This window comes from Astatotilapia calliptera, chromosome 2 (genome assembly GCF_900246225.1).
Source record: "Astatotilapia calliptera chromosome 2, fAstCal1.2, whole genome shotgun sequence".
In the NCBI taxonomy this organism is placed as follows: Eukaryota; Metazoa; Chordata; class Actinopteri; order Cichliformes; family Cichlidae; genus Astatotilapia; species Astatotilapia calliptera.
In genome coordinates, this window is record NC_039303.1 from 17,070,544 (window position 1) to 17,094,792 (window position 24,249).

The 24,249-nt window shown below is 49.6% G+C and overlaps 1 protein-coding gene across 1 annotated transcript in view; it reads right to left on the reverse strand.

Moving 5' to 3' along the window:
* Positions 1 to 355: 355 nt before the first annotated feature.
* Positions 356 to 24,249, reverse strand: part of arap3 (ArfGAP with RhoGAP domain, ankyrin repeat and PH domain 3) — a 29,327-nt gene continuing 5,433 nt past the window's right edge. Inside the window, exons 2-35 of the mRNA XM_026185810.1 lie at positions 21,008 to 21,170; positions 19,189 to 20,118; positions 18,773 to 18,813; positions 17,150 to 17,232; positions 16,989 to 17,053; positions 16,590 to 16,829; positions 16,167 to 16,236; positions 15,725 to 15,845; positions 14,697 to 14,881; positions 14,515 to 14,621; positions 14,023 to 14,222; positions 13,134 to 13,219; positions 12,638 to 12,820; positions 11,794 to 11,929; positions 11,335 to 11,439; positions 10,488 to 10,641; positions 10,306 to 10,408; positions 9,928 to 10,126; positions 9,781 to 9,844; positions 9,538 to 9,701; positions 7,970 to 8,182; positions 7,685 to 7,790; positions 7,398 to 7,545; positions 4,518 to 4,586; positions 4,112 to 4,186; positions 3,910 to 4,027; positions 3,705 to 3,833; positions 3,488 to 3,624; positions 3,134 to 3,216; positions 2,722 to 2,757; positions 2,504 to 2,567; positions 2,290 to 2,427; positions 2,152 to 2,190; positions 356 to 2,057 (exon numbers count right to left, since the gene is read on the reverse strand). Coding sequence (XP_026041595.1) covers positions 1,575 to 2,057; positions 2,152 to 2,190; positions 2,290 to 2,427; positions 2,504 to 2,567; positions 2,722 to 2,757; positions 3,134 to 3,216; positions 3,488 to 3,624; positions 3,705 to 3,833; positions 3,910 to 4,027; positions 4,112 to 4,186; positions 4,518 to 4,586; positions 7,398 to 7,545; positions 7,685 to 7,790; positions 7,970 to 8,182; positions 9,538 to 9,701; positions 9,781 to 9,844; positions 9,928 to 10,126; positions 10,306 to 10,408; positions 10,488 to 10,641; positions 11,335 to 11,439; positions 11,794 to 11,929; positions 12,638 to 12,820; positions 13,134 to 13,219; positions 14,023 to 14,222; positions 14,515 to 14,621; positions 14,697 to 14,881; positions 15,725 to 15,845; positions 16,167 to 16,236; positions 16,590 to 16,829; positions 16,989 to 17,053; positions 17,150 to 17,232; positions 18,773 to 18,813; positions 19,189 to 20,118; positions 21,008 to 21,102 — 5,169 coding nt within the window. The 5' untranslated portion in view covers positions 21,103 to 21,170 and the 3' untranslated portion in view covers positions 356 to 1,574. The remainder of the gene's footprint in view (positions 2,058 to 2,151; positions 2,191 to 2,289; positions 2,428 to 2,503; positions 2,568 to 2,721; positions 2,758 to 3,133; positions 3,217 to 3,487; positions 3,625 to 3,704; positions 3,834 to 3,909; positions 4,028 to 4,111; positions 4,187 to 4,517; positions 4,587 to 7,397; positions 7,546 to 7,684; positions 7,791 to 7,969; positions 8,183 to 9,537; positions 9,702 to 9,780; positions 9,845 to 9,927; positions 10,127 to 10,305; positions 10,409 to 10,487; positions 10,642 to 11,334; positions 11,440 to 11,793; positions 11,930 to 12,637; positions 12,821 to 13,133; positions 13,220 to 14,022; positions 14,223 to 14,514; positions 14,622 to 14,696; positions 14,882 to 15,724; positions 15,846 to 16,166; positions 16,237 to 16,589; positions 16,830 to 16,988; positions 17,054 to 17,149; positions 17,233 to 18,772; positions 18,814 to 19,188; positions 20,119 to 21,007; positions 21,171 to 24,249) is intronic.

A 24,249-nucleotide genomic window follows, 5' to 3' on the forward strand; every position in this document is an offset into this window, starting at 1 on the left:
GCTATGGGTTCTCTGCGAGCTTCTGGATGGATCGCTAACAGTGCCGGCACAGTTATGACGTTCCTTTGGGAAATTTGTGTCTTTGTTAGGAAAGTCTGAATAAATAAAGTTGGATGTGATCTTTGTGTTCGAGTTTGCTCTCAGATCTGATTAATTCGGCTTCTTTGAGAGGCTGTCCACACTCTGACACGAGGACCCTTCCCTCGGAGGAAGCAGTTTCTCTGTAAGAAGACTTCCCTGCAGAATGTTTGAATACCTGCTGCTCGCTCTCTGCATCACATCCTGCCAAACCATCAAGAGGAAGCTTTTCAGAATAAGAGGAAATATTGGATAAGGCATGACAGCTCTGAACCAATCAATTTGCAGCAAACCAGCATTTTAATAACACATCCCAAATCTGTACAGGAACATGAGCACACAGAGGTTTCAGCAACACAAACCAGTGAGGCCAGTCTGGCCTCACCAGCAGCTTTACTGGAACACTGTGGCTACTGGGAAACACTCCCATAAATACACACGTGTGTGTTACTGCAGATATGTTTACAAGTGTCTTTATATGAATAACATGTCTATAAAAATGTTCATACAGCTTCCAAACGAATACAAAGTGATAACTGATGGAAGTACTGCAGTACTATGAACTCCAGCTGGATCATCACATGACTTTTATTATGAAATCCTCACAGGAAATGCAGCATTAGCACTGACAGAGCGACAGGAAGAACACGTTACACTGTCCCAGCAGGAGGCGCCAAACCAACGCATGACTTCCAGACAGCCAATTTAAGACTGAGGCAGGCGCCTCATTGGTCACTTTACACACAGACGTGTAGAACTGACCAATGAGGCGCCTGCGTTTAGATGTGACCAACTGTGTTCACAGTTTGATTTGTTCCACACGTTGCAGCTCGTTTACTTCAATTTAATCTTCACAGCTCCGCGTTTCCATGATGTCATCGTTTGTGTAATCTGATGTGTAATCCCAGAGTCGTCACTGAAGCCGGCTCTCTGTCACTTAGTCTCTTCTAACTTTATTTAAACACATCCGCAGGAACAGCGCTGTGGGTTACCTGTGACACCTTCCTCCTTTACCTGTGTGAGCTTCATCGAGTATTTGAACTGACAGGTTAGAGAAGGTTACTGATGTGAGATATCAGATTAGACTCGTTGGAAACATTAAAATATCATAAAAACATTTTTCACCGTTTGTGAGTCATTCACAATTAAACACGTGTGATCAAACTTCCTGTTACATAAAGAGAACACTCAGCTCTCAGTCTGTTAAGTACAAACTGATACAGCGCCCTCTCCTGGCTGCAGAGGACGCTGCACACACACAGGCTGAAAAAGTCAGAGAGCCGCTGATGTTAGTACAGCCCCGAACTGAGCTCCAATCACCTACAGGCGGCCGAATCACATGGCCCTCCTCAGCCGCAGCTTTTACAGTAAAGTCTGCCTGACGGGTCCTGTATGAGGTCATGTGATCGTTGTCTCTGTAACCTGAATGGCTACCTTGAGTCGACTGCTGGCGTGCTGTGAATGGAGGGAGATCATGTGACTCCACTGTTCGGTCCTCAGACATCGTAGGGCCTCTCCTCTTCCTCCCGCTCCTCCTCCGTGGTATTCTTGATGAAGGCGGAGGACAGCTCTTGCAGGAGCAGTTCCTGCGATGGCGTGCAGACTCCCATCAGCGTCTGCCTGCTTCTCACTGCAGGCTGGCTGGCAGCATCTGAATCTGGAGAGCCTGCATCTCCATCGCCTCCGCCAGCTCCTCCGCTACTGCTGCTGCTCTGCTCCAGAGTCTCCACGGAGCCTCTCGCCATCCGGACTACTTCCGGGATGATCATGTGATCCAAATCTCTGGACTCCACGGGAACCAACCTGAGTGGGGGGTGGTCTGGCACTTCCTGGGTCTCTGCGATGCTGCTGGACAGGAAGCTGGTCTCCAGAGACTTCAGGACCTGCAGGCCGAAGTCGCCGACCTCCTCATAGAGCGGCTCAGGCAGGTCAGGAGACTCCGAGCGTTCCTCGAACGAGTCCTGCTGGACCTTCATGGGCTGGAGACACACACGAGACCCAAGGTTAAACCCCGCCCCCCCAGCGTTTACTACAGGCTCACGAGTGAGACGAGAGGAAGTACAGAGTACTTACAAAGTACATGGAGAGAGTTCTCCGGTCGTGTAGTTTCCTCTGCAGGGGGAAGACAAAGTACAGATGACGGGTTTGTGCATTTGACCTGTGAGAGTTTACTGAGCATGTCTGAGAAACAGCAGAGATTTGGACCCTAACCAGCGTCTGATTGGCCGACAGCATGCTGCTATTGCTCTCGTCTCCTCTGATGGGGACGAGCGGCATCGTTCCGAACTTCTGCTTGGAGATGTCAGAGGAGGAGTGGCGGCGCAGCACTGGAGGACCCGGGTCATCGTTCTGCAACAGAAGCACATCCATGATGGCCAGCACAGGAGCGACGGCTGATCCCAGACCAGTGTGCAGGTAAACGTACCTGAGCTCTGAGAAGGCTCGTGATCCAATCCCACAGCTCGGCCTCACTGCTGCAGCACAGGTACCTGGTGGAGGGGAGGGGCAGATACTTTTGACTTCATGCAAAACTCAAACCCTCAGAGCTTTTATTTTAATGCACAACGTCCATGTGTGACTGAGTCAAACATCAGCTACAGGTGAGTGTGACGCTGAGGAGGACAGGTGAGCCCTGATACTTACAGCTGGTGTTTGTCTGACATCACTGTGAAGCCCCACCTGCACAGGAAACACACAAGCCATCAGCCTCTGACGCTCAGTGCTCAGTTCAGACTGCAGGAGTGTGTGTGTGCATGTGTGTGCATGAGTGTGTGTATGTGTGTGTCTATGTGCATGTGGGTGTGTGTCTGTGTGTTTGTGTGTGTGTGTTTGTGTGTACGGGTTCTTACTATACTGGTGGGGACCAACAGCCCACGGTTGAGGCCATTTTTCACACTCAAAATGTGGTTTATGTGTGAAGCTACATTTGAGTTCGGTTTAGGTGTAGGGTCAGTGTTAGTCATTCATTTTTGATGGTTAGGGTAAGCAGCTAGGAAAAGCATTATGTCAATGGGAGGTCCCCACGAGGATAGCAAACCAGACTTGTGTGTGTTACCTGGTTGGAGCCTTCAGCTTCTTGCGGATGCCGATGTAGATCTTTAAGGACTTCAGAGCCCACTCCTTCTCAGGTTTGATGCTCTGCAGACACAGATGTTGAGACTTTTGTTTTTTACTATTGTCTTACTGAGATTTGCTGGTTTTCTGTTCTTATTTTGGTTTTTAATGTTTTCCCAGGTGTTACTCGTCTTCTTGTTCTCCAGTATTTTGTACACATTTCTCCTGTTTGTTAAGTATTCGGCCACAGTTGGTGTGGAGCGCCTACAGTTTTGTTGTCCATGTACAATGATATCTATTCTATTCTATTCTTTTTTAACTGTTTGTTTTACTGCTGTCTACTGTTCCCGACTACCTTCTTGTCTTTGAGCAGCAGCAGTTTGTGGTGTCGAATCTGGAACGTTCTCTCCTGGAACCTGGTCCCCTGAAGGAGCTTCGGAGGCTCCTCGCGACACCTCAGCAGACCCACCTTCATGATCTCGCTCTTATAGGCTGACAGGCACACACAGGTGGACACGTTAGCCATTAATGCAACATCAGAAGCTTATTATTGCACAGTTGTGTCCACCTACAGGTGAGGAGAGTGATGCCTTCTCCTTTAGGGACCCTCTTCACCACCAGGTAGGCGGAGCTCGGGTCGGCCATCTTACACCACTGCAGAGCTTGCTCCAGGACCTTCTCTTTGGGGTGTAACGGACGCTCTAGAAACATGACAACAACCAACATGTGAGACAGGTGACCTCTGACCTCCTGAGAGAGACAGGAGTGTTTGCTCACCCAGCTGACCGTCCTCGATGGCCTCAAACGTCATCCAGACGTCTTTGTCCCCAGCTGGGACGTTCCTCATGTACAGAACCTGATTGGTCAGCTCCTCAGCACACATGGTGGGAGACACCTGCACGGGTCAGAGGTCACACAGCTTTAGTAATTGTCATTATTGCTATCAATAAAAGTTCTGATTAACGATGCCCAGCCTTACTTTGAGAGTTATGCAGCAGTCGGGTATCTTCATCTCCAGATAGATTTCAATGATCAGATCACCGGCCTGAGAGAGCTGTACAGAATCAACCAATCAGGCGGCGGTTTCAGACACAGAGGCAAAATCAGCTAAACTTTAAAAGGAACCGCCGAGGACCGGCTGAGGGAACGCATCGCACAAAGGATGATGAAGATGGAGCTGCCAGGCAGGAGGAGAGGAGGAAGGCCTCAGAGGAGGTTCATGGGTGTAGTGAAGGAGGACATGCAGAGGGTGGGGCAACAGGATGCTGGGATAGAGACGGATGATCACGTTGGTCCCAGAGACCAGGACGCTGAATGAAACACTTAACACATGTTCTACGTTCTATGGTTCACCTGTGTGTCTGTGCAAGAGTGAGTTTGTGTACCTGAGTGTCCTTCCAGGTGGTGATGAGGCTGATTTCCAGCTCAATCTGGGTCTGATGCTCCTCATCGATCTGAAACACAAAACAGAACGTCACACACGGGACAACGTCACACACAGGGGAACATGACAAAGAGAGGAGAACGTCACACACAGGAGAACGACACTCAGGAGAACGTCACACACAGGACAACGTCACACACAGGAGAACATGACAAAGAGGAGAACGTCACACACAGGAGAACGTCACACTCAGGAGAACTTCACTCAGGAGAACGACACACACAGGAGAACGTCACACACAGGAGAACGACACTCAGGAGAACGTCACACACAGGAGAACGTCACACACAGGAGAACGTCACACACGGGGGTACATGACACAGAGAGGAGAACGTCAAACACAGGAGAACGACACTCAGGAGAACGTCACACACAGGACAACGTCACACACAGGAGAACGTCGCACACAGGAAAACGTCACACACGAGGGAACATGAGACAGAGGACAACGTCACACACAGGAAAACGTCACACTCAGGAGAACGTCACACACAGGAGAACGTCACACTCAGGAGAACCTCACACTCAGGAGAACCTCACACACAGGAGAACCTCACACACAGGAGAACCTCACACACAGGAGAACGTCACACACAGGAAAACGTCACACACGAGGGAACATGAGACAGGGAGGACAACGTCACACACGAGGGAACATGACACAGAGGACAACGTCACACACAGGAAAACGTCACACTCAGGAGAACGTCACACACAGGAGAACGTCACACTCAGGAGAACCTCACACTCAGGAGAACCTCACACACAGGAGAACCTCACACACAGGAGAACGTCGCACACAGGAAAACGTCACACTCAGGAGAACCTCACACACAGGAGAACCTCACACACAGGAGAACCTCACACTCAGGAGAACTTCACTCAGGAGAACGACACACACAGGAGAACCTCACACTCAGGAGAACTTCACTCAGGAGAACGACACACACAGGAGAACGTCACACTCAGGAGAACTTCACTCAGGAGAACGACACACACAGGAGAACGTCACACACAGGAGAACGACACACACAGGAGAACGACACACACAGGAGAACGTCACACACAGGAGAACGACACTCAGGAGAATGTCACACACAGGACAACGTCACACACAGGAGAACGTCGCACACAGGAAAACGTCACACACGAGGGAACATGAGACAGGGAGGACAACGTCACACACGAGGGAACATGACACAGAGGACAACGTCACACACAGGAAAACGTCACACTCAGGAGAACGTCACACACAGGAGAACGTCACACTCAGGAGAACGTCACACACAGGAAAACGTCACACACGAGGGAACATGACACAGAGGACAACGTCACACACAGGAAAACGTCACACTCAGGAAAACGTCACACTCAGGAGAACCTCACACACAGGAGAACGTCACACACAGGAGAACGTCACACACAGGAGAACGTCGCACACAGGACAACATCACACACGAGGGAACATGACACAGAGGACAACGTCACACACAGGAAAACGTCACACTCAGGAGAACCTCACACACAGGAAAACGTCACACTCAGGAGAACCTCACACACAGGAGAACGTCACACACAGGAGAACGTCACACACAGGAGAACCTCACACACAGGAGAACGTCGCACACAGGACAACATCACACACGAGGGAACATGACACAGAGGACAACGTCACACACAGGAAAACGTCACACTCAGGAGAACCTCACACTCAGGAGAACCTCACACACAGGAGAACGTCACACACAGGAGAACCTCACACACAGGAGAACCTCACACACAGGAGAACCTCACACTCAGGAGAACCTCACACTCAGGAGAACCTCACACACAGGAGAACCTCACACACAGGAGAACGTCACACACAGGAGAACGTCGCACACAGGAAAACGTCACACACGACGGAACATGAGACAGGGAGGACAACATCACACACAGGAAAACGTCACACTCAGGAGAACCTCACACTCAGGAGAACCTCACACACAGGAGAACGTCACACTCAGGAGAACCTCACACACAGGAGAACGTCACACGGGACAACGTCACACACGGGACAACGTCACACACGGGGGAACATGACAAAGAGAGGAGAACGTCACACACAGGAAAACGTCACACTCAGGAGAACCTCACACACAGGAGAACGTCGCACACAGGAAAACGTCACACACGACGGAACATGAGACACAGAGGACAACGTCACACACAGGAAAACGTCACACTCAGGAGAACCTCACACTCAGGAGAACCTCACACACAGGAGAACCTCACACACAGGAGAACCTCACACACAGGAGAACGTCACACTCAGGAGAACCTCACACACAGGAGAACGTCACACGGGACAACGTCACACACGGGACAACGTCACACACGGGGGAACATGACAAAGAGAGGAGAACGTCACACACGGGAGAACGTCACACAGGAGAACCTCACACTCAGGAGAACCTCACACTCAGGAGAACCTCACACACAGGAGAACGTCACACACAGGAGAACCTCACACACAGGAGAACGTCACATGGGACAACGTCACACACGGGACAACGTCACACACGGGGGAACATGACAAAGAGAGGAGAACGTCACACACAGGAGAACGACACACACAGGAGAACGTCACTCAGGAGAACGTCACACCCAGGACAACGTCACACACGGGGGAACATGACACAGAGAGGAGAACGTCACACACGGGAGAACGTCACACAGGAGAACCTCACACTCAGGAGAACGTCACACACAGGAGAACGTCACACACAGGAGAACGTCACACACGGGGGAACGTGTTGGTGTGCCCCTACGGCTTACTCACTTCAAAGACGTACAGGTAGTTGTCTATCAGGTCCTCCACGATCTTCACCTCATGCTCACCTTTCCCATCCGTCTGGAACAGACTTGGAGCGAAGAGCAGCGATAGGTTCTTGGTGCACATCTGGTTCAGATCTGCGCACTTCTGGACCCTAAAGAACCGCAGGTAACCTCTTTAGACTCATCGTTTGGCTCAGTGTCCTACACTCACCTGCTGTTTTCTACAAAAAGGCAAGTTCCTAAGCCCCACCCCCACCAGGTGTAACCAGTGCAGCTTCTTAGGGAGCTCACCTGTACAGGTGACTGATGAGAGCAGCCAGGGTGGTCCGGTTGACTCGGGGTAGAGTGCGGATGATGTCTTTGTAACGGTCCAGCCTCGCACGCCTCTGAGGGATTTCTGAGCATGAAGAACAAACTCGTTACAGACACCAATCACTCATTTAGACAAATTACAATCAGCTGAAGGTGTACCGCCGACCGTCCCTGAAATATAAGTAAAATCAGGTGATGTTCGGGTTGTGGTCTGGACCTGAACCCTGACAGCAGAAGCACCGCTCAGAAGAAAGGTGGACTCACTGGCAGCTTCCTGCCACAGTGGGTGGAGGTCGACCATGAAGATTGGGTCATCGATCTCTCTGAAGAACCTCTTCAGTACGTCGGTCACGTCCTCGATGAAGTGGTCCCCGATCCGCAGCTTGACGTTTCGAGCGTCTCTGCGGAACTCCTCCATCAGCAGCTTGATCCTGGATTTGGCTCCGTTCTTCCTGTAGATGCCTTCGTGACCCAGACCTGCACAGACCCAGAGCGGCTTCGGTCACACGGCTCTGTTATCCTGACATGAGAAACCAGGGGAACAGAGCTGCGTGCCTCTTTCATCACATCTGAGCACATCATTTATCAGCAGAAACAGTAAAATCACACATAAGCTGGTCTGCAGAGTTTTTCTTCTGGCTCTAAAACATCCTGCAGGGAAAAACACGCCAAGTTCAACCCGGCAGCAAGTCGTCCTGATGACAACGGCAGAAGAACCATGCAGTGAGGTTCAGTCTTCACAATGCATCTAACACACTGCTCCTCCTCCTCCTAAACTCAAGCAGCTCATCGGGGAGGAGCGCAGGTTTGCTTGGGTTAATCACCTGCTAGAAGCACCTTTTCTACCCAGCAGACGAGTATGGTAGAAAATTATAAAGGTATGTTATTTACCTTAAATATACTGACTAAAGTTTTACGGGTTTAATAATAGGGAAGCCCCAAAACATGTGCCAACGGCCCACCTAACCTCCAACAGTGTACCTGTGTCCAGATGAAAAAACACATCAGACATTTCCAGCTGGACATATACTGGAATTTGTACATTTCCACAAGGAGGAACATTCGTCCAACGATTCTTCATTTAATATTGAAATGTTTCCTTCATTTTCTTTATCACAGCCCGTAGAGTGAGGCTTCTTTGTCAAAACCCTCGCAGCCTTACCTGTTTCCACGAAGAAGGATCAGTATTGGATCATATAGATCAGTTCTGGTGACAATGTTCTGCTGGAAGTAGGTCCTCAATTGGAGATATCTAAAATAGTCTGAATTATTAAGATGATAATCAGTCTTTAAATGATCGTTTTCTCATGTGTGAGCGAATAAAAGGTCTTCACATCCTTTGAAATCCAGTGTTTACATGGTTAGGCCCCAGGGTCAAAAGGAAGTACGTGAACTGTATCGTCTAACTCAAACTCCAGTCCTCGAGGGCCGCTGTCCTGAAACTTTTCCATGTGTCCCTGCTGCAACACACCTGAATACAACTAGCAGGTCATTAGCAAGACTCTATAGAAGCTGCCTGCATGCTGAGGTGGCAATTCAGCCATTTGATTCATGTTGCAGCAGCTCACGAGTGAGTGAGCACGGTGCCATAAAAGTACTTCAGAAGTGCATTTTTCCAAATATTTTCATTTATTTAAAATGACCTGAGGAGGGTTAGAGGCTCTGTTCATCTCACTGTCCTGTCACCATTGAGACCTGAAGCTTCCTCCACCTCTTCAGTTCAGTTTAATCAGACGATCCTCCATCAGCAGCAGAGCCCACAGTGGCGTAGCTACAGTCTCCTAACCCCAACCCTTACCAACAAGGAAAGTCTGTCTGTCAGTCTTCCTCACCGTACTGTGTGATGAAGGCGATGCAGCTGTCCACGATGATGGGGATGTCGTTCCTGCTCATCTGCTGGTCTCTCAGAGCATTTCCTTTACCGCCGGCTGCTCGCTGAATGTCGGAGTACCACAGAGAGAAGTCTGCGCGACCGACGCCCTGCAGGTGGAGCGTTCTGACGGGAACACCGAACGCATGTGCGTCAAAATGTGAAGCAGACAACAAACTGAAGCCTAGACCAGACAAACACTCACCTTCCTTTTTCCACCAGGACCAGGATGTCTTTCTTCTCCTGGTTCTCCATCTCGGAGGTGATACCTGAACACAGAGCGCTCCGTCAATAACAATCAGACTCCATCAGAACTATTCACCAGGACCCGGACCGGGACCAGCACACATACTCAGCTCCTGCAGGCGGTTGAGGTTGATGATGTCCTCGGCGGCGCCGTCGTTGCGGGGACAGATGAACAGGTTGGACTTCTGCAGGACAAAGTAAGCCTCCTTCCACTGCTGAGGGTCCAGCATCGCCCGGTACCGTAGAAGCCCGACCCGTTCAAACTCTCGGGTCAGCAGGCAGTGACAGCTGAGCGGCGTGGCAGCCTGGTGACGGTCGCAGCACAAACATGGATCAGTTTTTTATTCAAGGAAGTTTTTAGGGAAAATATTTTGTGTTAGAACAATTTTGTAACATTATTTATTTGATTGTTTGTAACATGAACAGCAAAACAAACGTGTTCAGCTGCTCTGTGAGGAGGATGCAGACGAAATGCGGCGCAGACCTTTCCGATGGCTTTGGTCCAGCTGTGCAGCTCGTCGGACGCTTCCAAGCCAAACTGAAAGAGTTTCTCCGACGTCAGATACAACTCGAAGGTGTAACGAAACCTGAGGGAGAAAAGTTTGAGTTTGACCAGGCGGACCATCTGAGCTTTCTGTTTAACCGTGGAGCTTGGCGAATAAAAACCTGTCAATGAATCCGTTGTTGTTGGAGGAGTCGGGTCGACTGACGCCCAAACACACGATGTCTTTAGCGCTGATCTGCAGGCTGGGATCAGCTGATCGATCTGACTCGTAGAAGACCAGAGACTGATCCACCGAGCACCAGAACTTCTGGAAGTCTGATGATGAGAACAGAGAATTTTACACGAGACTCAGCTATGAATGTTCGTTCCCCTCCTCTTCATCTGCAACATTAGTGCTGCTCACAGGCGGGCGGTGAAGCAAACTGTCAGTGCCATAAATGATTCTGCATACGTCGACAGCTACGTCACGATGCTACAGAGTGGCTGTAGTCTGCTCTGATTGTTATCGTATCAGCGTAGCCTCAAATTCCACAAGAATTCCCAGAATTCCTTTGTGTTTGCTGCCAGTGCGCACACGGCTCAGAGAATCTGATGGAGTTTGGAAGCTGCGCTTCAGCCGTCGGGACGAAACAAAACCACAATCTGAATAAACGTCTAAGGAGCAACTTTTACTTTGTCAGCACTGCTCAGAAATCAGATAATCCTTATGTTGTGGGAAACGAGATGTTTGAAAAGAGATGACGTTAAAAAACACCACATTTCAAGCTCGTGCTACAACGTCCTGGTCTGTGGTACCAAGCCAGCAGCCTTTGTGAGCTAACACAGCTAACATCCCGCCCTGTGCTCTGAGCCTGAACACTGAAGCAGAAACCTGCTGAAGACCTGAAAACGTCTCTGACAGTTTTTGGTTTGGGTGAATTTTGGCAGGTGTTGGAGGCGTTTACCGCCTCTTTGTTCTGATCTGAGGACTGTTTAAACCTTAAACCCTCTGACCCCGCCTCTTCCTACCTTCTCTGTTTTTTCTGGACATTGTTCCTCTGTTGGCAGAGCTCGACTTGTAGAGGTACCCAGAGTGAAGAATCGGCTGCATGATTTCATCGTAGACGCTGGGATCTGACCGATAAAAGCACAACATTATCAGATAAACACCGTCAGCCAATCACATCAACGAAAGAGAAATATTGCACAGCTGCGTCTGGAGCAAACTGACACTGACGCAGGTGTTCTTCTGCTGAGCCAACACTCGGAAAACTGCTCAGTGAAGCCGAGCGTGACAGTGAGAAAGCCTCCCTGCAGGACAGCACTGATAACGGAGCGGCTGACCTTCAGCGCCAACGCTGCTCCGCACCGAGCTCAGTCACCGACTTCACACGTTGAATTTAATCGGATCAAATACAACGCCCTGCTTCCTCGCAGCTCAACACTGCAGAGTGCATTAGAGTACAGCAGAGCACAGTAGAGTCCAACCTGATGTGCTGCAGTGATCCGCTAGGTGGGGGTGGCGGCCGTTGGAGTCGTTGGCGAGGTGAGCTGACTCCGCCTCTGAGAAAATCTGAGTCACCGTTTTCAGGAGAGTCTGCTCAGAGACGGCTGAACACAGAACCTGTTGGAGACACGAAGTATCATCGTCAACACCAGAACCATCTCTGCACACTATCACATCATCATCGTTGTTATTGCTGTTTGCTGCCATGGAAACCTCAGGCCCTGCGAACCCGGACACACAAACGCAGGAGCCATCTTCTGATGATGTCACAGATGTACTATAGACTGACAGTAACTCAGTGTGTGCGTGTCTGAGACAGACTCATGGCTGTGCTGCTGTGATTCTGTTTCGCGATTGTTTATTAAGGCTTTAAATGTTTGGATCAGCATGTCAGCTGATCAGGGTAACCTTTGACCTTTTGATGCAGAAGTTTCTTAGACGAAAGGTGTGAGTGAGTCGAAGCCTCCTGTTTTTATCTACCAGCTGCTTTTATCTTCGTCTCTGATGCTTTAAACATTTGGTCACTGAGCCCCAGTGCACTCAGGAAAAAGGCTCCCCCCACACAAAGAGCAGCTGCTTATGATTTGCTGCGGTCTGAGTCTGACCTCATCTACAACATTACGATCTATGAGGCTGACGCGCTCTCCCAGCACCACACCGCACACACCACATGTGTGCATTACAGCGTCCTAACTAGCTTCAGTTAGTTAAAGCTGCATGAAGCTATTTCACGCATGAACCTTTATGACCCGTCTTGTTGTGGCCCTTCTCACCCCAGCATGCCAACATTAAGTGTATTTATTTCATGAAAGCAGTCGGGCAAACCTTGAGCAGCTCCTCCTGGCTGCTGAACGCCGGGTGGGCAAGGCGGTATCGACCCTCGCGATACTTCTGGGCGATGAACTCTCTCCTCTGCTCAGCCGACGCATCGCAGTCCAACTCCTCAGAGACGGACAGACGGGCCGCCCAGAAGTCGTTGGCCCGGTCGTTCCCCAGCATGATGAAGAGCTGGCCCACAAACATACACACAGTATAAGCAAACAAACAAACACAACAGCACGGCTCTGCTTTCAGGCGTCTGTGAATGCTGGTTCTGAACCGGCTGCTCCGAGCTGGTACTTTAGAGCTTCTCTGTCACATTCTCAGTAGCTTCAGTGTCCTTTAATAAGCTTTTCCACCTTTACAGGTGAATACTTCATAAAAACAGGTGGATGTTAGACTACACCTGCCACTAACCCCCCCTACAGCTGAAAGCCTGTAACAGCAGAGAGCCGCACTGACACCAACCTCAGATCGAGAGGCCACCTGAAGCCGCTCTCACCTGAACGATCTCGTTGCTCCACACGCTTGTGTCCAGTTTCAGACTCTGAACCTTGGAGACCATCGTGCCCAGCCCTCTGTGCTGGCCTACACACACACACACACACACACACACACACACACACACACACACACACACACACACACACACACACACACACACAGTGGGAAACACAGCTGTGACACACACTGGTGTGTTTCATCACTGACTTCTCCAAACACTAGCACAATACCAATGTATCACCTGGTGACGATCTTGCAGTCTTAACAGACTTGTCTCCTAAGTGGCAGTTTCACCTGCAGTGATTCGTGTCTGCACAGGTAAACAGGAGCCTGTTTACCTGTGCAGGTGTGTTTATTGGCCTGATATTTTCAGTGAGCCACAGAAACAACCTCACCTTCAACATGTGGTGTTTTTCTTTCTGCTGCAGGTCTCCATGCTGACCTCCTGACTTCAGAGCAGCTTCCCTGGTGATCTGTGGGGAACCTGTGTGTGCGTGCGTGTGTGCGTGTTGTTAGGTTCTTACAGTTGTTGTTGGTTACATTTCTGCTTTGTTAGTTGCTGCTTGTTGGGAATGTTACTGGGCCACTGTTACCTGTTGTGACAGGTAAGAGATAACATCTGGCCTGCCTAACCAGATGTCCCAGATAACGTGAGTCAGTGTGCTTCTCTCTCTGTGATGACACAGACTGTAAATAAGAGATCGATGGGCGGATGAGATGAAATGTAGGCTTTTGCTGCAGGTTGTAAATGTGTTTCTGTCACGCTAGCTCATGTTAGCTGACAGCTGACCGCCGCCGTCATTAGATCAGAGCTAAACTGACAGCAGAGAAAGAGGACTCTGATTCTGGTATCAGTGAAGATGTCGAGCCTCGAGAGCAGGTCGTACCTGCGCAGTTCTTGCAGATGACCACACACAGGTTGATGGAGGCCCAATCGGGGTTCAGGGCCTTGCAGTCCGCGCACATCCTGTTGGAGCGGTTGGACCAGATTTTCTCGGCCACCTCGTAATCTGACAGAGTTTCTGCGATCGCCTCCTGCAGTGCCTCCATCCAGTCCCGTTTGTCCCGGTCTGAGTCTGCGGTGAAGCTGAGGAGGCGCAGCAAAGGTCATTTAACGACATCTACATTGTTTGTCTCAGCGTTCTCATTAAAACAGAATTACTCAGAACTCCAACTGTGTGGGACAATAAGAGATTTTTCTCATTCAGCGACCCGCTGCTGAGGGCAGGACTCAGTTTGATCTGCAGAGCAGGAAAGCCCAGAGACTCAAACCTGAGTCTTTCTCAAGAGTTTGATTGATGCAGCGTCAGCGAGGCTGGTAACTGCAGACAGTACTGACAAAATCAAGCAGCAGCTGAGCTGAGTTTCAACTCACCCACCTGAAAGTTTTATACGGCGTGATGAGGTCGAAGCTCTTGTGTTTTCCATCTCGGATCGTTGCTCCGCGAGCTTCGATCACCGTGATGCCGATGCCGTTACGGAAACACTGGAGAAACATGGGAAGTGAAATAGTCACAGGACCCTGAGAAAGTCACAGGAAGTCAACTGGTGGTGCCCTCACCTGCTCGCTCTTGTAGAGCCAGATCTGGTCCGTGTTGATGGCAGCGTACACTTTGGATTTTGTTCCTTTGAGTTCCAGGCCCCCATGTTTCTGGCAGTGAGCTCCAGGACCAAAACGCCGCCGTCCAAACACCAGCTGATCTCTGACGTGTTCCTGCAGCGTGGACACCCAGCACCGCCGCAGCACTGATGCACAGGAAACACATCAACTGCTTTGCCATCATCAAAAGCATCATCATCATCATTATGGTCAATACCACCATCATCATCGTCATGACCATCATCATCATCATCACCACAATCATCATCATCCTCATCATCATAACCATCATCATCTTCACGACCATCAGCATCATCACGACCAACATCATCATCACGACCATCATCATCATCATGACCATCATCATCATCATCACAGCCATCATCAGCCTCATCATCATAACCATCATCATCTTCACGACCATCATCATCATCACGACCAACATCATCATCACGACCATCATCATCATCATCATCATCACTATCATCATCATCACAACCATCATCCTCATTATCCTCACAACCATCATCATCATCATCATCACTATCATGGTCGTGATGACGATGATGGTGGTCGTGATGACGATGATGATCATCATCATCTTTATCATCATCATCATCATCACTATCATACAGCATGAGATCAAAACAGTCGCCTTAAGGCGCTTTAATCATCATCATCTTCACATCACAACCATGTCATCACATATCATTACCACCATCATCGTCATCGCCATCATCACCATCACCCCCATCATCTACACCATTAAGATCATCATCACCAGCATCATCGTCATCGCCACCACCATCAGCATCATCCCCCCATCATCATCACCCCCACCATCATCACCCCCATCATCATCACCCCCACCATCATCATCAACACCATCATTATCATCAACCTTGAATTTTGTTGCATTTTGTGTTTTTATTGGGAAAACGTTTACAACAAGAAGAGAAAAATCAGAGAATCTGATGTCGTGTGTTTACCTTCGTTATCCGTCCTGAACACAAAGATCCGGTGACTCGTCACAATTTCAAATTTATTGTCTTTGGCTGGACGGGCCATCTGGATGGCAGCCAATGGGATGACTCCTTTTGGGTAGGCGTCCTGAAACAGAGAACAGGTCAGAGGAGATGAGTCCAAACTGTGCGGTCAGCAGGGCGACAAGCTCTGGTGATAGCAGTGTTTCCTCTTTTTTGTCTTTCCGCTGCTGGGATCAATAAAGCTCTGAAATGTTCAGGAGCTTAATGAGAGGATGCTAACAAGGGCCCACCCTCCTGAACCTGTCGGGGTGACTGTTACGTTAGGAACACGAAGCCTGACAGGCTGAACGCAGGGCGCAGAGTGACCCATGCCTCTGACCTGCAGGATGAGAAATTCTAAGCTCGTCCCACGAGGACGGCGGCAACATCATAAAGATCTGAGTACCTTCTCACTGCCAAAGTACATCAAGTTTTTGCCGTCAAACTTCACGAAGCGTTTCTGGAAAACATAGTTCCTGAAAAACACAAACACACACCAGGGTCACATTACCACTTACACAAGAGAGGAGACACATTTAGGTTTCATCCAATTCCACCACACTGAGTGACTTTCAGTAAGGGAAGGAAGGAAGCAGAGGAGAAAGGAAGGAAACACACCGAGTGTAGGAAGAGGAGGAAAGGACAGTGACGAGGCAGAGGCATGTCCTCAGGAGGAAGGAGACACAGGGAGGAGCAGACAGAAGGACACACAGCAGAACGGGCAGAGATGACCTCTCACCCCTGCCAACCACAAAGACAGAGAGAACAGGGTCAGACTTAGAGTCTCCTCCCACATCCAGGCCCCATCAGCTGTGTGAAACAAACGCACCCCTGCGGAGACAGCTTGTCCAGCCAGCCGCTAATGATGGGCGGGGCTCTCTCGGTCAGGGAGGTGTAACTGGCGTAGGGGGAGATGGTAAGGTCCTCGTCGGCCTCGCAGGGGAGGGCGTGGTGGGGCAGCGAAAGGCAGCGGAGGGAGGGTGGAGCTTCTCCCACAGTGCTGTAACCTGGCGAGTCCCCGGGGTGAAACGGCTGCGAAAAACGCTTCGTCCACGAGAACCTGTGACCCCTGAAAACACAAAAAACTTTATCAACGCACCTGAAGCAGACAGCGTGGGCATGACATCATCACGTCCATTAAAGTAATTCGTGCAAATGTTTCTGCATTTTGAATCGGTTCCAAGGCCACGTTTACGTCTCGTTTCATGAGGATGAGTAGCCGCCTTACCCATGATCCTCTGCGTGCTTCTCTTCTTTCCTCGCCTCCCTTCCTTCATGTCTGCTTCTCTCGCTCTGCACATAAATGATCAAAGCAGCACATTTTATCAGACCTGTGAAAGTCAGAAGAGCGTCTCTGTCAGTGAGGGGGAGGAGCGGTGGCGGTCTGACCTCAGCGGCAGGAGGATGTCTCCGGGTCTGGAAAACAGTCTCACAGTACGGGCTGATCTCGTCCTCGGGGTCGTCCGTGGAGGCTGCCAAACAGAAATGACCGGAGTTAGGATTCACCTGCGCCCCGTCCCTGTCCGTTCTGATTTGATAACGTCAAAGTTAAAATAAACTGTGACCAGTATGACAAAGCCGATCTGTGTAGCATGTTAACACTATTGGAAGTAAAAATAACTTGAACTCCAATTTTGAAAACACAACTTTCTTTTTTTCTTTCTTTTTTTAAATAAAGCTCTGACTTGTATTATGAGTCTGTGGTCTGGGAGAGAGTCTGTAACTCTGTCTGAATACAGTAAATAATGACCAATGCTGGGCAATTAATTATATAGTTACTTCTTCAAAAAAGTAACTGAGTTTTGCAAACAACAAAGTTTTTTGCAGCTGTTTACCTAAAAATGCAGCAAAGGCGTTTTTTAAATAAACATTTCAAACTATTTACAGAACAATCAGCTGTTCTGCATCAAATCTAATGCCACACAAATTATTTGTGCCGCTCCAAAAAATAATTTCTGTCCACTATAAGATAAAGGAGAACAACAGCCTGATACCTGCAGGCCTGACAGCAGCAGATGTATCACTGCTGTAACACCTGTAACATTCAGCAGTCGCCTCTTTGTTCTGACACACACAACAAAACTATTGACTACACTACACGCTAACTACACAAGATTCGTGCTAAACGCAAATCTCTCACATCTCAAACACCGCCGTCACTCCTAAAACTTCCCCCTTCCTAAACAACTAAATGCCATGTTGCCATATCATTTTTTGATTGGTCAACATGGTGCATTTTTCCACCAATAGGAAAGGGTGGGGGGTTTTTTTGGTGTTGTTTTTGCTCACAGGCAGAGAGCGCTTTCGAGCGTTTTCCTTATAAAACGCAGTTTTTATATAAAATATAAACAACGACAGTATTCAGGAAGAAAACCAAACATTGCAGATATTTTTCTCATGACTCTGGTTTTACGTGGCCGATCAACACAATTTAAAAACTGGCATAAAGTCCACACTTTTTCTGTCAGTTGTTCCTTCTGTCCTGCTCACATCTCCAATGGTTGTACACGTTGTCATTAACGTGGCTTCACTCCACATCAGCCGCTTTGCTCGCTAAAACACCGGTGTCGGCACATAAGGACGCTGTCAGAGCCTGTCAACGTTGATTAGCTGCGTATATACGAATGTGAATCGCATTATTGGCTGGAGCGGCCAGTTGCCGGTCACTTACAAACTCACACTGTAAAACAGAATCAATTGTTAACGTATTTATTTTCATTGCAATTCAGGTTAGATTTTTTTTTTGTGTGCAATGCAGATTTCCTGTGTGCGGACACCGTGACAGCAGTGCGCAATTGCGCGCGCGTGCAGCTTAGAGGGAACATTGTTCTCAAGTGTGCATGCACTGTCTGGGAACTAGGAGTCTCACACACCAGTCACTAAATAGTTTTATGTTTCGATCAGGCTGACAGGAAACGAGTAATGACGTCTTCCTGTAGGCAGAGCTTACAGACAAGGCTCGACCTGCCTGGGTTTTAGGCTGTTCTGTGCGACTCAGAGCTCTGAACTCACCTCTGGCTGATCCTGAAGAGTTGTTACTTAAAGTGCTGCCACTGAAACAAACACAGTGAAAATGATGAATCATGTCAGGCCTGGGCCTTCACATAAAAACTGATTTTTAACAAACATATCATGGATCCTGGGGTACGCTCGAACACGCAAAAACTCCTTTTCCTAACCCATCCTCCTTGACCTCGATACAGGTGAAGGAAAGATGCTTTAATGCAAAAACATCCAGATGATCGCTTTTAGGAATGATCAGATGGTCTGTAGCTATGAATTGTGGGATGCTTTCATGAAGAACGTGTCTCCTCCGCTAAAGGAGGTGCAGACTTCAGACCGCTCGGACCGAGTCGCAAACCTTGCTAAATGAAACTGAGTATTGGAACGTACCCCGGTCCAAATACTGGTGCATCACGGTGACTAACCTGTTCCTCTCGCAGTTCCTCTCAGGTGTCTGTCTGGGTGGAGTGGGAGGAGCCGACTGCTGGCTGCAATAATTCCTCTTCCCACCGGGGGCAGCAGAGCTGTGTAACGTGCCCCAATATATCTCATTGGAGACCATCTCTAGGCCTCCTCCTCGGGGAGAAGCGGAGGGGGAGGATCCAGAGAACCTGCTGTTGTCATGACTACCCGTGCAGGAAATGAAGGACGGCGCCTGCAAATGCTCTGTGGGAACAGGGGAAGAAGAAGAAGCGCGAGGATTCCCCTGCATCGAGGCGGGGGGGACGATGCGGTTCAGCCTCGGGGGAACCGGCGGTAACCCTCCAGTGTCTGACAGAGACCTGCAGCGGCCATTCCCAGTTCTCTCCCCATGGCTCGACCTTCGGCTTGGTGACGGCGCCTTGTCACTGAGGTCAGAGGTCAAAGCACTGTCTGCTGTGGGCATGTCCGCTGAGCTCAGACTTTCCAGCACAGTGAGGCAGATGGACTCCTGGGAAAGCCTCCTGGGTAGGGGTGGAGCAGGGTCGGGTGTTGGGGTGAACTGGATGGGCGCGGTCCTGCGGCGATTGAAGACAGTTCTCGGTTTGGGGACCGGCTTCACTGTTGGCCTGCCGCCATCGGAGTTTGCCAGCATGGCGGCGAGATCGGGAGCAGAGCTGTTCCTGATCACCTCCTGACGGGGCGACTCGGTGCGACCGCGCTTCGAAGAACAAACTGACTGACAGCGGTCACGAGGGAGATCTGCGTTCTGATTGGCTCTTTGGCCTTCTGTCCTCTCGATGTAACCGACCAATCGTAGGATTCTCTTCCTGTGTCCTGTGGCAGTTATGCCCAGACTGACCAATGCATCGCTGTCGAGGTGTGTGAAGTCTCTAGCCAATAGGAGACCGGCTCGATGGAAGGTGTCCAGGTACCTGCAGGAAGACAGAAGCCTAAAGTAATTCTGATTGGCTAGATGGGAGCTGCCCTTTGATTGGTTGTCAGTTTCTGTGATAACGTGTTAAAAATCACATTTATTGACATGGACAGAAGTTCATTTTTAACTGTTACACGTGCACCCAGTTCTGTAGGCAGCTGAGCCCACTCAGTCACACTGAGGACCACGTGTTTTCATCTGTCTGCATTTCTGAAGTAGAAAAGCAGTCTGTGAGAATGACTGCAGTCAGCCTGAGGCTGTTCGCAGACAGGTTGTCTCCTGTGCGATCGCAGAACGGTGAGTGTGCAGCAGCAACAAGCGGCGAGCTAACCATGCATGGCAATCATAGACAACCTCACACTGTTTTTGTAGCTGTGAGGAGGATGCTGCCCTGATTTTCCTCGTGTGGCCGAGCCATCGGGTAGCTTTGGCGAGCTCAGTACGTATACATTATCTCTGGATGGCAGTGCAGGTAACGAGCCCTCCAGTATGTTCATTTCCATCCATCCAGCCGGAGCCTATCCCAGCTGTCTTAGGGCCAGAGGCAGGGTACAACCTGGACAGGCCACCAGTCTGTCACAGGGATGACACATAGGCACAGACAACCATTTGCACCTGTGGGCAATTTAGAGTTTCCAGTGAACCTAACCCCATTAACTGCATGTCTTTGGACTTTGGGAGGAAGCCAGAGTAGCCAGAGAGAACTCACGCACACACGGGGAGAACATGCAAACTCCACACAGAGAGGCCCCGGCTGTATTTTAACTTATTTAATAGAATATCAATATTTGGAGTCCCTGTATCGATACAACATTGCCACACAAACTATCTGATGATTGTGCCGTTTCGGTTTCCCCCCATTTCATGCTGCACTCCTCAATCCTGACCTCTCCAGATGAATCGCAGAAAGCAGCCTCTCAACCGGCGTGCTTCCATCCAGGGAGCCCATGATGACCAACACAGAGTCCGGACTGGGCTTCATCTCCTCCACCAGCAGGAAACACCTGGGCCATCGCTGACCTACAGCAGTGGCGGATGGCGGTCGTCCATCTGGTGGAGAAAGAGGTGAAAGATTGATCTGCTTTAGATATCATCAGAAACTGGTTTAAGTTCTGCTGCTTCACTAACCCCACACTGAAACCAGAAAACCAGAAACACTGGCTCACACACACACACACAACAGGAGCCAGCCTCTGTAACCATTCATTCCTCCAGCAGGGGGCGTTAAATGTTTCTTTGAACCGCATCCTCTAATTAAGATCAATTAACAAACTGCCTCCACACACCGTGTAGATTGCACCACTGTCACCTTTGACCTCTGGAGCTCACGAGCCCCTCTTTCTGAGAACTAAAACCACAAAAGAAGAAGAAAGTATGATGTCAGCAGGCAGACACAGCTGCACGATTGTCTCTCTGCGTCTGCAGCAGGCTGACCTTTGACCTCTGCACAGCAGCAGAGAATCAGACAGAGGGTCACTGTGGGGATAAAGGCTGAGGGTTCCTGCCATGAAACCCTGACACCCCTGCTGCTACAAGGAAAAACTCGGGGAACAAACTGTGGGCCCAAAACAGACCCACATCTGGATCATCTGCTGGATCAACAGCTGGAAGTCACACACAGCCAATGAGACAAGGAGAACTCTCCAGCTCGGAGCAGCACGCTTCACTTCAGCGGCTCCCTGCATCCTGCCAGTGTGTGTGTGTCTGTGTGTGTGTGGGTGGGTGTGTGTCTGTGTGTGTGAGTGTGTGTGTGTGGGTCTGTGTGTGTTTGTGTGAGTGTGTGTCACCTCTCTGTGATGTGTTCAGGAGATGTCAACTAAGAAGCAGATGCAGCTTCCTGTTGGACCTTTAACAATAAGAGCCTGTGAACACAGCAGATATACTGAAGTCCAGGTGTGACAGTAAAACTGCAGGTGTGATGGAGCTGGGGAGAGCTCTCTGTCAGCATCAGGACGTCACTCAGAGAAAGACAGAAGAGCATGTGTCTAACACCAAAGTAAAAATAACTCACTCACACACACACTCACACACACACGGCTGCAGCGTCTTGCAGGAAGACAAAGGCCGAGGAGGAAGTGAGTCACAGCAGCTTCCTCCAGCCGACCTTTTTCCTCCTCCTCCACTCTTCAGACAAAAGCTGCGTCTGTTCTGAGATCAGCCGCCACACAGCCAGGAAACACGTTACACAACAGCTGTGACACACAACATGATCAATGCTGTGTCAATGATGTGATCGTATCATAAATAACACAGTAATGCATGCTTCCGTGCAGTCACGTGACCACAGAGAGCCGCCGAGTGTCGTCAGCGCCAGCATCTCTCTGTCAGGACTTTGACGTCTCCTCAGACTGAAGCCGGCGACCAACAGGAGGAAAGAAAACGCAGGACAGCTGCAGCACCTCGTCTCAGAGCTGAAATCTGCAGCGTCCGTGGACTCGTCACAGCGCATGCTCACAGACTGAAGCTGGTTTTATTTTGAGAGACTCGATGCCTCGTGCTGACATGTGTGCTGGATCGTGCTCTATCTTTAAACCTTCCCTTTCACTGTCGCTGCCATCCTCGTGTCACAAATCCGCCCCGATACCCTCCTCCACAAACTCCACCCTACCTGGACTCTCCCGTCTCTGTGGATGGCTGACCCCAGGTATTTAGGCTCATCACCTTGACCCTCTGTACTCCTTACACATCCACCCTCTCATTCACACATGTATTCTGTCTTGCATCTCTTCAGAGCATGCCTCCACCTCTCCAGGCTCTCCTCCACCTGCTGCTTACTCTCACTACAGATCACAGTGTCGTCTGCAAACATCAGCGTCCACAGAGACTCCTCTCTGACCTCATCTGTCAGCCTGTCCATCATCACTGCAAACAAGAAGGGGCTCGGAGCAGATCCCTGATGTATCCCACTCCCATCTTTAACCCATCTGTCACTCCACCTGCACACCACTGTCTCTGTCCCCACACACGTCCTGCACCACCCTCACAAACTTCCTCATGTTACTTTTTTCCAGGATAATAAAGGTAGAAACAGAGGAGAGTCATTTTAGGCACTTTGTAAAAGGGGAACAGGAGGTCGGTCGCTGCAGTCTAGTTTACTCACCGTTCACTCAGAGATGTTCACAGATGGTGGTGAATCAACACCAATCCACAGGAAACCACACTGAGTAATAATATCAACATGACTCCCGGCTGCAAACATTTCCACATGAGACCTTTTCATGTCTTGATACAAGCACATGCATCTGCTCGGTGGAAGAAACGTTTCATCATCATCATCATCATCATCAGGTGACTTCTTCAGTCTCAGCTGACTGCAGGTTTCCAGCCAGGACATTTACTCATGACTGAAAATGGGCTGCGAGGTCACATCTTTGTTAATGTGCAAACTGTCACGATCAGTGATCAGCGCTCTTTGATTAGTGGTTGTTGATCATTGATCATGACAATTTGCATATTAACAATGATGAAACTGATCTCATAGCTCATTGTCAGTCATTGTGTAAATGTCCTGTTTAAAGGTTGGGGAGACCTGCAGTCAGCTGAGACTGAAGAAGTCACCTGATGATGACGAAACGTTTCTCTGAAAACGTCCAGATGAACAGAATCAACTTTGTGGGAGACATTTTAATGTAAAACTGGAGAGTTTCTCAAATCCAGCAGGAGTAAAAAGCAGGAGCCTGAGAAAAACTGCAGTGACAGAAAACAGAAAGTCCGGTGTGAGAGGAAAAAGAGCGGCCGAGGAGGAAAAACGTTAAAGAACCAGGCAGGAAGTCAGTGAAGGCCACAGATAAAGACCGAGCCAAGGAAAAGCAGCCAGAGGATACAGACCCTCCCATCCGACTTCCACTTTTAAACACTGCAGCTGAGACAAGAGAGAGGAGGGCCGAGCGCAGGCTGACTGAAGCTACAGCTGGAGCTCATGTCTGAGGTTTGGGTGTAAAACCCAGTCAGAGTCAGGACATCGAAGGACGTTCATATTCTGACCACTGGATCCAACACATCTGTCCCTGTATTGATTTAATGTGTACTTAAAAATCTTTCACTGGCCCGGCCCACTAAACATCACAGTGGGTTATACGTGGCCCACGGTGTAAAATCAGTGAAACCATCAGCTCTGTCGGTGTCTCCA